This window comes from Coffea eugenioides, chromosome 5 (assembly GCF_003713205.1).
Source record: "Coffea eugenioides isolate CCC68of chromosome 5, Ceug_1.0, whole genome shotgun sequence".
Taxonomy (NCBI): domain Eukaryota; kingdom Viridiplantae; phylum Streptophyta; class Magnoliopsida; order Gentianales; family Rubiaceae; genus Coffea; species Coffea eugenioides.
Window position 1 is genome coordinate 41,122,588 of NC_040039.1, and position 14,824 is coordinate 41,137,411.

Below are 14,824 nucleotides of genomic sequence, written 5' to 3' on the forward strand. Positions count from 1 at the left end.
TTGACAATGTCTTGCCTCCAGCACTGCAATTTCATCAAGCTGCAGATGCGTCAGAGGTCCATAGTTCTTAGCCAAGTCTGTTAGGATTCTATGAGGGTAGGAAACCATTAAGCCGATGCACATTTCTGTTCGAGTAAATTAAGACTAAAGTGAAAATAGTTTGCAGAATATTTGGCATTGTTGAGTAGTGAAGATGACAAAATTTTCTTTGCTTCGCTTCACAGACATTTTATGAAGCACTGATAACCTCAAATTGGCCTTTGTTAAGCAGTGATAGGAATTATACAGAGGTTCCTGGTCCTTTGTAGTAATTGATATCTATAGATCAGCATACCTGGTTAGCCGCTGTTTGGTGAATGTAGTCAAGTGAAGAAGTATATAGAAGTGCTATTTTGAAAAGTGGTGGTTGCTTTTCTTGAGTGTGAGAGTAAATTAAGACTAAACTGAAAAAAGTATTGTTGACCAGTGAAGATGACAAAATTTTCTTTGCTTGACTTGATAGACATGATAACCTCAAATTGGCCTTTGTTAAGGACTGATAGGGATTATACAGGGGTTTCTTGTTGTATGTAATTAGCCACCATTTGGTGCATGTAGTCAATTGAATAAGTATACGGAAGTGCTATTTTGAAAAGTTGTGGTTGCTTTTCTTGACTATTTTGTAAATTAAGACTATAAGTGAGAATAGTTTGATGGATTAATCTTTCCTACACTACATTGTCAGCATCGAATGAATGACAATTATGCAAAATTTGAATTTGAACTCCAACTTTTGCATACGTGTCATGGATCCAATGGTGATATACACTGTCAGTGGATATAAAATTTACTCATATTTGACTTGTGAAGATGACAAAATTTTCTTTGCTTCACTTGATAGACATGCTATGAGGCATTGATCACCTCAAATTGGCTTTTGTTAAGCACTGATATTAATCTTGTCTATGGATTGATTATCTAGATTCGCTGACATGATTGCGAATGCAGCTTTAATGAATATCATTCTCAACTCTTCTCTCAAATACATTTCGTTTGTATTGTTTGAACAAGTCTTGTTAGTAGGGCTACATGAATCAACTGTACAAGGTTAAACCTCATTGATAGAAGCTAGGATTGAGTCATTGAGGCTTTGTCGGTGCTACAAATTATCAATTTCATGGATGAGATGTCTGATTTTGAGTGATGCAGCATGAAAACTTGGTAGGCACACCAGATTTGTAGAAAAGTTTAGATATTGAACGTCACCCGAACTTACAATAGCAACTTGGAATAGGATGGGAGAATATGCTTAAGAAGGTGAAAACTGATTGGTAATCCTAGGAATCACTCCTAGGAATCTTTAGGCCTCACACCTAAAGTTGGGATGTATCACACAGTCCTAAGGAAGACGTTAAGTCTGCAGGAAAATTTTATTAATGACCAAAAACTGACTTCTCTTTGTGGAGAAGTGGTTATTTATAGACCTTAGAACAAAGCTCATTCCAATCCTAATTAGGACTCCTAACTAGAATAGAATTCTAGTGGAAAGCTAGAAAGCTAAGCTTTCTTATTCCCTATAACAACTAAAATACTAATTACCAAAAATAACTACTAAACAGAAAATTACCATAAACATAAAATTCCTGCAGCTAATTCAAATTACTAAAATACCCCTGCCGGCGAAAATCAGAAAATAAACTCCATAGAATTCAAACCAACTCCCAAGTTGGTTCCTTGTCATCAAAAGCATGCCAAATCAATGCTTGGGCATTCGACACATCCTTCCCATGTCTCCTATAAACCTTAGTGGATTTTTGCCACCTATCTCTATCATTAAGCTTTTCTTTTATTCAGTCTACAGGAAGAGCTACATGCTCCTAATTACACAGAACAAAACGAGGGATGGTTGCCCTGATAACATCCTCCCCGATTAGCTGCCTGATGGCTTCAGGTGGTTCTTTTAAGATCCTCAATCCCAGATCTGCATCAATGCTGTGTTTGGCTAGGAAGTCTGCCCATTGTTTCCCTCTCCCCAAATGTGTTCTAGCTGGCAGATCCAACCTTTCCTGCAACATTCTTGAATCTGCATAACCAGATTGTAATGAGGAGACTCCTGAGCAGCTTCTTGTATTAAGTTCAAGCCCACATTAGAGTCAGTTTCTAGCTTTGACTTTTTAGAACTCGGAATTCCAAGCAAACTATAGTCCACATAAGATGGCTTCCACAGATCGGCTCCATTATTTGATGCCCTGCCCTAACTAAGCTTTTCCTTTCACTTTTTCAAAATCAAATAGCAGTACACATACTAGTACAAGTAACTATGATAGTTGATATGTATACTTCCATCTTTTTTCCTTGCTTCTAATTTGTAATTGAACGATCTGAAGAACTATACAATCTAATATAACCCGAGAAATACCTCTGATCAAGTTTTACATGAAAACCGGATATTATGCAGAACCATGGCATCAATGGTTACATGAATTAGACTTGTTTAATCACTGATAAGCAAGAATTCATTTGCCTTGTAAGGCAATTTCACCAGCAGTAGCGTATACTGCATATAAACGTACATATAGTCATTAGTCATGAATCACCAAGTCGTAATTATGTCTTTATCTACTACAGTGGATGTCTGCGGCTCAGTTCTTAGGTTCTGTTGGAAAAGTAAGATGTATGATTAAATCAACTTTGGACTTGGTTCTGTGTTTATGTAATCTCATCATCCATACATGACCAACATAGCTGCTGAAGCATAGAAGCAAAGAAGACTGAATTTTGTATTAGAATATGCTGATACCTGTAAAAGATCATTTCACCTCTAAGCCAAGAACATTCCAGCATCATTTTATTGATTAGCATGGAGCTTTTAGTTTTCATTTCTGTTTTCATCTTATTCTGTTTGACGATAGTTAAAATTGCAAGGAAATCTAGGCCTGTGAAGCTGCCACCGGGGCCAAGACAACTACCGATAATTGGCAACATGCATCAGCTTATTGGCTCCCTTCCTCACAGGATCCTTTCAGACTTGGCCAAGAAATATGGACATTTGATGCACCTGCAGCTTGGTGAAATGTCAACTGTAGTTGTCTTTTCTGCAGAGGCTGCGCAGAAATAATGAATGACAACGACCTTATATTTGCATATAGTCCTAATCTTGTTTCAGCAAATGTATTGTTTTTTAATTCTACAGATATTGCCTTTTCCCCATATGGAGATTATTGGAGACAACTGCGAAAGATTTGTACATTGGAGCTTCTAAGTTCAAGGCAGATCCAAACGTTCCGATCAATTAGGGAAGAGGAGGCCTCAAATATGATTAGATCAATCCCTTCACAAGAGGGTTTGGCTGTCAATCTCAGCACCATGATCTCATCGCTAGCATTTAGCATCGTTGCTCAGGCTGCTTATGGTAAAAGAAGCAAATATCACAATGAGTTCATGTCAGCAATAAAGGATGTGACGAAGTTTATGGGAGGTTTCAGCATAGTAGACATGTATCCCTCTATCAAAATACTTGAAAAGATCACTGGAATGAGGCATAAGCTACAGAGGACTCACAAGATAGCTGATAAAGCACTTGAAAACGTTCTCAATGAGCACAGAGTCAAGAGAGCGGAATCAAAACCCGGTAATGGAGAAGCAAAGGAGGATCTGGTTGGTGTTCTTCTAAGGATTCAACAATCTGGGGAATTTAGTGCTCCACTTACTGATAATAACATCAAAGCAGTCATCTTTGTAAGTAAATTGTATTTCATCAATGTTTGTTCTACACAATTCCATCTAGATCCCAACATGGCAAAAAACTAGTCCAAAGGGAAAACAAGACCTTGTATAGATCATTTAGAATTTTGAATTACATACAAATCCTATGCCGAAAATTTAGATCTCCTGTCAGAATAATTGACATCTATTTCTGTGTACTCTAATCCTCTCTTACTGTGGTCTAAGCTTGAGGTTTCTGATAATTCTGCTCAGGACGTTTTCAGTGGAGGGAGCGAGTCATCAGCAACAACTTTGATGTGGTCAGTTGCTGAAATGATTAACAATCCAGAAATACTTAAAAGAGCGCAAGATGAGGTTCGAGAAATCTATGCAGACAGAGGAAACGTTGATGAATCTTGAATTCATAAATTGAAATACTTGCAAGCAGTCATCAAAGAAGTTTTTCAATTGCACCCTGCAGCTCCACTATTAGTTCCAAGGGAATGTAGCGAAAAATGTGAAATATATGGATATGAAATACCTGTGAAAACAAGAGTCATTATTAATGCCTGGGCAATTATGCGAGATCCCAAGCGCTGGATTGAACCTGAGAAATTGTACCCAGAGCGATTTCTTGACTCTGAAATTGATTTCAGGGGACAGAATTTTAGTTACATCCCATTTGGTGCAGGAAGAAGGATATGTCCTGGCATCTCATTTGCTCTGACCAGCATCCAGGTACCTCTTGCATAACTGTTGTACCACTTTGATTGGAAACTTCCTGCTGGATTTGAGCAAGAACAACTAGACATGACTGAGACCTTTGGCTTGGCAGTCCGCCCAAAACAGGATCTGGTTTTGATTCCCATGCCTTACTTCCGCCCTCCTTCTATCTGGTTATCGAGCACGATTACTAAAGGCTCTGAACTCAACTACTCTCACCAGTCTATAAATGTATGCTCTAATGTAAGCTTTCTGATTTGTGAATTTGTTCTCCAATAAAGAGACCTGCAAAATGGTTTTGTACTATATAAACGCGATTACATAACTCTTGTTTCCTGCTACATTTCAATCCATTTCGGAAGCAGCTGTCTTAAATATGATCAGAGCTATTGCTTTACAAGAATGATTGGTTGTTTATCTTACCAGGAAGTTTTTCTCATTGACATATAGCATTATTGCCCAGGCTGCTTTTGGTAAAAGAAGCAATTGCCAAGAAGAATTCATACCGGTTATAGTGGTTGAAGTACAAATAGTAGCAGGTCTAAATGTAGCAAATATGAATCCTTCTGCAAATTATGTGAGATGAGTTAATAGACAAAGCATGTTAGAGTACTTTGATGCAGTTCCCTCTGAGTTCCATTAAGAAGTTGATTATGGCATAACTTAAGGAAAGATTACATTTGAATAAAGGGTTTTAAGGTAGGAATGTTACAAGACATGCAATTTAATTTATGGTTAGAGCTTACCATGTTATAACTCATGCCTTCCAACTCAAGGTAGGAATCAAACTTGGCTGAAATAAACAAAATTTGAGATGAAATCCTTGCTAAATGCAATGATCGATACTCAAGGTATTAATTATATTTTTGATTAATTAACAGATATTAAAATTGAAGAATCAAAGCTGCAGCAGATAAAAGAATTGGGCATATGCCTTTAGAGCAAGTAGTTGTTTAGGTGATGTAAGCTTTTCCACTTTTTTTTTTTCCTCTAAATAAATCTATTTAATATTTATTATTGTTTAAGCACTAAATAAACCTTTTGGGTTGAGTATTTGGTTGTTGAAACTTAGTTTCTATTCCATCTTGTACAATTCGATGTTATACCATTAACACAAATCTTTTTTATTACACAAAAACACATCTGTTGTTTAGGCTCTGAGTATAACGTCCGCAAATTTGCAATTTCTTCCCTCAGGTTTTGGAAATCTCGTAGTTGTAGCCCTTCACGGATATGAAAGAAAAGATGGACCCAACCTTGCTCAGTTGCTCTGGCCCTTTAATAGTCTATATGTAGGTTTACTAATTCTGAATTCATAATATGTAGAAAAGCTTTACATACTTTTTTTTTTTTTTATCCTTCCACCCATCCCCACACCCTTTTTATCCTCAAGTATGAGGTACAATATTTGAATCCTGAACTTAATAGGAAGAAAGACTCTAAAAACCCTATCCTACATACATAATAATGCATTAGATAGATGAATTTAGTCACAGTAATTATAAAAACATAACTATCTTAGAGCCAATATTGTGCAATTATCCTCTTAACACTCTCTACTCAAATATGCTAAGAATTGTCCGATAAATTAGCCGTCTTGATATGATAGTGAATAAGAATTTCAAACTAAATAGAAAATGGCATATGGGTTATCTAAAACCAGTGTTTGTAAAATCGAATCGAATTGGGCGATTCAACTAGGAACTACCCATTGCTTCAATCCGATTCTATATAAAACTTGAAAATGAATAAAAACTAATTAGCATCGGCCAAAATTGGTCCGAGTTTTTGATTTCTCCAAAAGTTCGTCCAAAATTTGGGCATTTTTGACAATGGGCCACTATCAAATATACCTTAAACACAATCTTTGGGCCTTTTGACTATTGGGTCACTTCCAAACACAACTTAATAAATCAAATATTTCTTTTGGATCCTTTGTTTATTGTGAATCACAATTTATTTCTACTGTTTTAAAACTTAAGAACCTAAACAAACACAGATTAAGAAACCCGTTCCTTTCTATTTCTACCAGTGCCGCCATGCATCCAAGATAACTTCATCACTCGTTCTAGACTTCAGACTTTCAGTAACATCATCCTTTTTCTTTTTATGTTTTTGAAAGTCTTAGAGTGGGAAAAAAAAGAAGAAAGAATAACCATTCCAACTTCTTTATTTTTAATTATATATAAAAAAAGCAAATACTTGCATCTTCTTCTTCTTTTTCTTTTTATTATCTACATGGTTTCTTCTTCTTTCTCGTTTGTGTCATTTGAAGAAGGCATTTTATTTCTGACTCTATATTTTAAAAAGCCTTATGCTTTTTTATCCAATTTGATCTATTTCCCCCCTTGTTTTGTTAAATGATATAGCATTTGCTTTGCCTTTTATGATGAAGATGACAATTTCGCTTAGAATTGGAGAAGATGTTGATTTGAAATTATTTGAACTAGAAGTAGAAGAAGATGAAGATAGGTGATTGGCCCTAATAGTGCTCATTTTCTACTGCTTCTCAACTCAAATTTCAAAAATTTATTGGGTTATTGTAATTTAAGGCATGAGATCACATTTTCTTACAAGAATGAATGGCTGTTAAACCATCCTTTTCACCTTGACTATTTTGAACACAACTCATGTCTAACATTATACAAAAAACTAGTGGTTGTCTGATTAACATTTGACTAAAATACTTCCCATTTAGGAGTAGGTGGAGAATTCTTTTGCAAGTTAGTTAATTTTTCTTTCTAAATTTCAAGATAATACTTAATTTATTTAGTGGTTTATATAAGTTGCATGGAAAATTCAAATTTAAAGTAATAATAGTTTGACACTTAAGTAAATAATCTTAATTTTTGTTACAATTTTAAAGATTTTTACATTGTTCGAGAATTTTATAGAGATTAAACTGGAAAATTGATTTTTTAATATATTAATCTATTTATCATGATAAAACAAGTGGTATATATTCATAGATTATGTTTTAAATTTTAATGATGTAGATGTAGGTAATAGACAAATATACTCTTTTTTTTTGGTAGGATAGACAAATACACTAAAAAAAAAAGCCGAGAAGATATTAATCCAATTCAAATTGTATCACAAACACTCTTATTATGTAAAAATAAAAAACAAATCTTCTGTACAAACAATTCGAATTATAGGACTCCAATGAGTGTAACTCAGATAATAACTCCTTTTTTTTTAATTTTTCTTTGAAATTCTAAGCAGTCAAGTTTGAATCAGACTATTCCTTGAAGCCCGCATAGTCAAATAACAACTGGTAGGTTTACAGCTATCCTCATTCAATTATTCATATTTCAACAACCTTTACCACAAGCCACTTAACTCCAAAGATCCACATGATAAGGGTTATTATCACTTTACCTCCTTAACATTTGGTGTTACTATCAATTTTTCCTTTAACGTTATCTTTTAGTCACTTTACCCCCGAGACTAACGGTCAAATTTAACGGAGTTTGTTAATTAAAGTGAAAAGACATGTTTAACCCTTAAAATTATTATCAGTTTACCCCCATAAAATATAGTCTCATTATCAATTTACCCCCTAGAGTTATTTTTTAAACAATTTATCTTACCATTAAACCAACTTAGCAAGTTAAAAAACTTTACAAGAAAATATCCTCATATTTGCATAATAAAAATAATAAAAAATTTAGAATGACTCTTTTCCTTTTTAGTATCAAGAAAAAAAGTCAAAGTATTAATTTCTTTCTTCTTGGAAATATTATTAATATTGAAAAAAAATAGAAAGATGGAAAGGGGGAGGGGGAGGGGGAGAGGGAGAGAGAGAGCTCAATTCTTTTTTTTTTTTAAAATTACAAATAAGAAAGAATTAAATACTTTTATTATTTTAAAATTATTTCACTTTTTTGTTTATTACCAAATTCCAATTCTAATTCGGACAACCTTAAAGTAATACGATAATGTTAGACTTTTCTTTATTTATTTATTTTTTTGTAAAATCTAATTTTTCTTTCTTTCTTTCCTATCTCTTTTTCTTTTCCTAGTATTAATAAGTGTGAAAAAAGCAATTTGAGAAAAATCTTTTATTTTTATGTTTTTCGATCTCTTAAAGTGAAAAAAAGGAAGAATAACCACTCCAACTTTTTTATTTTTAATTATATATAAAAAGGGTAAATATATTTAAAATTTTTTGACCATACTAGTTAGATTAATGATGAGGTAAAATGCCTAAAAAAAATATTAGTAACTAAAGTGATTGTATCATTATAATCCAAACGAATAAAGTAATAATAACAATGTAATAATGCTATAAAATAAAAGGGTATTTTTGTCCAAATTTCTTAATAAGTTGAGTTGAATTACTTATGGGGGTAAAATGACTAAAAGATAATATTAAAGGGTAAACTAATAATAGTGATATAGTTTAAGGAGGTAAAGTGATAATAACCCACGGGATAATGACGTGACTTATTGCTATATTTCTGATCAATTTGTCAACAATGTTTGCAAACAATTATTAAGAAAACATCGACTGGTGGAGTGTGTGGATAAAATATCTTCACGGATCAATTATTGATGTTTGTCACAAACTGACAGTAGATTCCACAAGTTGAATCACAGAACCAATTAAAAAAGGGCAGGCGGCCCAAGCCATCGTCTCACCTCGGATTTCATTAAAGAATTATAGTATAATTTTTCATGCGTAAGTGACATATTGAATTTCTAAGTACGTGTGTCTGCAGCTTTCAAAATTAATGTTTATTTCTCGTACCATAGATGTATCCACCTCCTATTTAGTAGGTACCTAAAGGAGGATTATCTAAGTTTCATACTTTAGAAAGTGACGTTTTGAATTAATATGGGTGTCTATGAATTCCAACATTAGAGCCACTAATGGTGATCAAGAAAATGAGCTAACAAGCTAGTAGACCAGACATATAACAAGGAGACCTCCCCTTGTTTGGATTGTGATTTTTACGTTGTTGTTCGATTATATATGTCTTAATTAACTTTTTACCTCATTCAATTATCCATATTCCAAAAATCCCTACCAAAAACAAACTTAATTCCAAAGATCCACGGGAAATGACATGACTTATTCATGCATTTCTGATCACCTTGTCTACAAATATCTGGAAAAAATTACTAAAAAATCATGGATTTGCGTGTTTGGATAAAGTTTCTTCTCGGATCACAAATTGCAATTGTATGGTAGAAATGACAAGTTGAATCACAGTAGAAAAAATAAAAAGAAAAACCCGAGGGGGGGTGGGTGTGTCAAGCCATTGATTGTCTCATGGTGATTAAGATGAAGTGACACTTTGAATTAATGCGAGTGTCTATGACTTTCAAAAGGGATAATTCCAGAAACCTCCCTGAGGTTTCTAAAAATTTTACTCACCTCCCTTCAAATTTGAATAATTACACTAACCTCCTTTCGTGTAGTAAAATGACTATAATATCGTTCACTTATAAATAATTGAAATAAAAACAGAAAAAAAAACCTTACAACTACATCTAGTCTTCCATTATAAAGCAATGGCTGCCACACAAAATAAACTTTTATTCTTTTATTCTCTCGGACTTTCTTTCCTATCTTCTTTCTCCTACATCTTATAATCCACTATTTTTTTGCAACTGTCATTTATACAACCATCTAATCCATCTCGAATCCTCATTATTACGGAAATAAATCCTCTCTTTTTTTGTTTTCTTTTTTTTGTAAGTATTATTGAATTGAAATTGCCAAATGACAAGTTATCGGATTAGATTTGTTGTCAAATTAAATGAAAGTGAAAAGGATAGCGGGATATAGAGTACAAACAAGAAAATAAAAGTAATAGCTAAAAAAAAACATAGATTGAGGAAGATTACGCTATTATGCTAGTTGTGTAAAAAAGAATTTTGAGATATAAAAACTAGAATAGATTTGCCTAGAGACATTGTATGTGGTCTCTAGTGTTGCTTTTGATTGCTTCTTATTGGTATTCTTGGTGGGTTAGATTATTTTAGCATCAACAAAATTGCAACCATTTGGATCGAGTTTGGATAGCGACCGACATTGGTCAATTTAAATATAAAATTTAGGCAAAGAAAAAAAAAATAGGGCTAAAGATTAGATTGAATGCAAACTTTAATTGTCACAATTGGTTTACATGGGAAGTTTTGGGATGTTAATGGTGCACAGTCAAAATTGTGAGAATATTAAACTAAAGTGGTTTATTGAGTTTGTTAGAGTGGTTGTTATGTTGTTTACAATAGTTGCAATGTGGAAGAAATTTATTAGTGAGTTTTTCCCCCTTTTAAGTAACAAAGGGGTATTTTAGGATTTTTAAAGACAAATTTAACATATTGGGTCTATATTGTTACTAAAATGCTAGGGGAGCTAGATGTAATTTTTTAAACTACAGGAGAACTTCATGCAATAATCAGAAACTTCAGGGGAGATTTCTGAAATTATCCCATTCCAAAATTAGTGCCTGTAATGGTACTAGAGTTGATTACGAAAATAGACTAGCATGCTATAAGACCAGGTAACGTAGCAAGGCCTGCCTAAAATACTCTCAGTATTCTTTCTACCAACTGAGATGGAGATCATTCTTTTCCTCTTTGCTTTTCTCCTTTTTTGTTCACTGTTAGCCAAACTTCAAAAGAAAACCCAGCCTCTAAAACTGCCCCCAGGGCCAAGACAACTGCCTATCATAGGCAACATTCCTCAGCTCTTTGGCTCCCTCCCTCATCGAATTCTCAGAGACTTGGCCATGAAACATGGACCTTTGATGCACCTGCAGCTTGGTGAGCTGTCAACCATTATCATCTCATCAGCTGAGGTTGCAAAAGAGGTTATGCACGAACATGATATCATTTTTGCTTCCAGACCCAAGCTCCTTGCAATCAATATAATTTCTTACAATGCCACCAGCATAGCCTTCTCCCCTTATGGAGATTACTGGAGACAATTGCGTAAAATTTGCACGGTGGAGCTTCTTAGTCAAAAACGTGTCCAAACATTTCGATCAATAAGGGAAGAGGCCGTATCAAATATGATCAGAGCAATTGCCTTACAAGAGGGATCAGTTGTTAACCTTAGCAAGGAGGTTTCATCACTGACATATAGCATCATTGCCCAGGCTGCTTTTGGTAAAAAAAGCAACTACCAAGAAGAGTTCATATCGACTGCGGTGGATATCGTACAACTTGTTTCAGGTTTCAATTTGGCAGAAATGTACCCTTCTGTCAAAATACTTGAAAGAATCAGTGGAATGAGACAAAAGGTAGAGAGGACACACAGACGGCTTGATGAAATACTCGAAAACATTCTCACAGAGCATAGAGAAAAAAGAGCACAACCAGGAAAGGGAGAAGGAAAGGAGGATCTTGTAGATGTTCTCCTAAACGTTCAGAAATCCGGAGAATTTGGGGCTCCCCTAACTGACAGCAACCTCAAAGCTGTTATCTTGGTAAGTAAATGTTATTATTTGATATTTTCAATCAATTGTTGGGACTAATATTTGCAGAAAGATTGCAGAGCGATCTGCATCTTTTAAACCACGGTAAGAAACAACTTCAACATAAAAATTTGGGTGATCAAGTGTCTTCTGTAAATTCTTGGCCGTATTTTGATTTTGATTGAAGAGATTTCCAGGGTAATTAGATGACCTCAATTGCTGTTTATTCTTCTCTAATCTCTACTTTCGATGAGATAACCTCAAACATTATAACTGTCAGGACATTTTCAGTGCTGGAGGTGAGACATCATCAACAGCAGCACAGTGGACAATGCTGGAGATGATAAAGAATCCTGGAGTTATGAGAAGAGCACAAGAAGAGATAAGAGAAGTATTTGGCGAAAGAGGAAATGTTGATGAATCACGAATTCATGAACTGAAATATTTGCAAGCAGTTATCAAAGAAGCCATGAGATTGCACCCTCCGCTTCCACTATTACTGCCAAGGGAATGTAGCAAACAATGTGAAATTCATGGATATGAAATCCCTGCCAAGGCTAGAGTGATCATTAACGCCTGGGCAATTGGTCGAGATCCCAAGCACTGGACTGAACCTGAGAATTTCATCCCAGAGCGATTTCTTGATTCTGAAATCGATTTCAGGGGTACAAATTTTGGCTACATACCATTTGGTGCTGGAAGAAGGGTATGTCCTGGCATATCATTTGCTCTGCCTAATGTTGAACTGATGCTTGCACAACTGCTGTATTGTTTTGATTGGAAGCTCCCTGGTGAACTGAAACTGCAACCATTAGACATGTCTGAGCGCTTTGGCCTGGCAGTTAGGCCAAAACATGATGTGCAATTGATTCCTATTTCTCATAATCCTTCTGGAAAGTACAACGGAAAAAGAACCGATCCTTGAGAATTGGAAAGATCAAATTTTGGATGGTCTTGGCATAGACAAGAAATTATCTAGTAGTGAGTAAGACTTGGAGATAAAAAAAAGAAGAAAATTACTCAGTATTTGGTATTGATATATTTAAGTGTGGTTTGTCTATCAATGACATAGAGCTCTTGTCAAATGGATATGGGGACTCTCCATTTCTGGTTATGTCTTATTGTGGAATCCATAAAACGTTCGGTATAAATGGTACAATTTTGATGCAAACGTGAATTTGTAACTAAGTTGGTGCAAAACGTCACTATTATAACTAAAAGTGTATCAATTGATACCAAAATTACATCAATTTTTGTAATTGGACAGAACTAGACACAAGTGCAACTGGAGAGGACCTGAACCCCTTGACAAGTATACCCGTTTCCTATCACAATTTTGTTGGGTTTAGTTACATATATCTTTGGTTTGGGTATATTTTGGATAAAGTATATATATATATTTTTCTCTTGTAGATTAGTACTTTATCACATAACCCCTTATTATTTAAAACCTGTACATAAACTCCTCATAGTTTGAATTAAAATATCATTATTAATTTTATCGGTTGAAATTAACGGTTAATATTCAAAAATCAAAGTCAAACTAATAAACTGACAAATGCACAATTTCACTGCTTTTTTTATATATAATTTTTTTTGCTTTTTTTCTTTCTCCTTTGGAAAGAGAAGACATGATTTTGAACAATTATACATTGGCCTACTAAATCGTAATAAATTTTAATGTTCGTCAAATACAAAAAAGAAGAAAGAGAAATAAAAAATAGATAAATAAGAAATAGAAAAGTACACGTTAGTACAAACCATTAGGGCATTATGTATAGGTTTTTAAAACATAGAAGGTTATATGGTAAAACACCCAACACAGAAGGATGGAAAACCTTTTGACAGGTTCATAATATGCCGACGACTGATTTATAGGAACATGCGAAGGAATGAGTCATGAAGGGAGAAGGAAAGGAAACAAAAAAAAAAAAGAAAAACAAGAAAATGTAAAGCTTCAATGCCATTATGATGGATAAATAATTTGTTACAGTATTCTAACTAGTGGAAGGAAACCAAAGTTTTTTGACATTTTGGGTTGATTTGTCCAATGTGACTGAGTTTCTACGGACAACCTCAGTGTTTATTTTGTTTCATCGACAAAATATTTTGGTTCATTCACCTAACGTACTATATGAGCATTTCAGATGTCATTAATTAATAAACTTCTAATCAGTTGGCCTATAACATTATGGTTAATTGCCTATAATTAGTATACTTCATTCATGTGGCATCAAAGTATGGGAATGTCCCACAAATTTCTTAGTGGATAAGCAGAGAACAAAAAACAGATACATCAGACTATAATGTTCCCTCAATCAAATGCCCTGGTCAAGAAAATATGTATACCTGGGAAAGATTTAGTGACTGACTAAATTTTCAATATGTTACGTACACAAAAATTATACACCACACATGTTAGACACATACTTGATTATATATGCTGCAATTTTTCTTTTCCCTGATTTCTGCCACAAGTCCCTTCAAACCATATTGACACAAAGTGCAAAAATTGGTTTACAATCAATTCCAAGACAAGTTCAGGCCCAGATTTTAAAAAAGGATTAAAAACAAAAAAGGTCCCTGTGGTATATTTAATATACCAAAAAACCCCCAGTAGTTTCAAAACATACAAAACGACACCTCATGTTTTGAACTAAATTGTAAACTAATAGAATTCGTTAAAGTTAACGAAAATGATGGTTTCGGTTGTTAAGTTTACCGGATTCCGTTAAGTTTTTTGTTAAGTTTACCGGATTCCGTTAAGTTTAACGAATTCTGTTAGTTTACAAATTAGTTCAAAACATGAGGTGTCGTTTTGTATGTTTTAAAACTATGGGAGACTTTTCTGTGTATTAGGTATACCACAGGAGGCTTTTTTGTTTTTAACCCTTAAAAAAAATAATAAAAAGAAAAAAACTGATTCTACATCAAATCCACTTATTATTTATAGTAAATGAAAATTCACAGAGAACTAGTACTATTAG

General features: G+C 34.1%; 2 protein-coding genes across 2 annotated transcripts; both read left to right on the forward strand.

Moving 5' to 3' along the window:
* Positions 1 to 1,227: 1,227 nt before the first annotated feature.
* On the forward strand, positions 1,228 to 4,785 carry LOC113769920 (cytochrome P450 71D11-like). Its single transcript, XM_027314242.1, has 2 exons — positions 1,228 to 3,717; positions 3,958 to 4,785. Exons 1-2 carry the CDS (start codon positions 3,097 to 3,099, stop codon positions 4,102 to 4,104), a joined length of 768 nt encoding a protein of 255 aa, XP_027170043.1. The 5' UTR covers positions 1,228 to 3,096; the 3' UTR covers positions 4,105 to 4,785.
* Positions 4,786 to 10,976: 6,191 nt separating this feature from the next.
* On the forward strand, positions 10,977 to 12,838 carry LOC113772423 (tabersonine 16-hydroxylase 2-like). The gene is made up of 2 exons (XM_027317015.1): positions 10,977 to 11,849; positions 12,118 to 12,838. The coding sequence occupies exons 1-2, from the start codon at positions 10,977 to 10,979 to the stop codon at positions 12,760 to 12,762; spliced, it is 1,518 nt and encodes a 505-aa protein (XP_027172816.1). The 3' UTR covers positions 12,763 to 12,838.
* Positions 12,839 to 14,824: the final 1,986 nt, after the last annotated feature.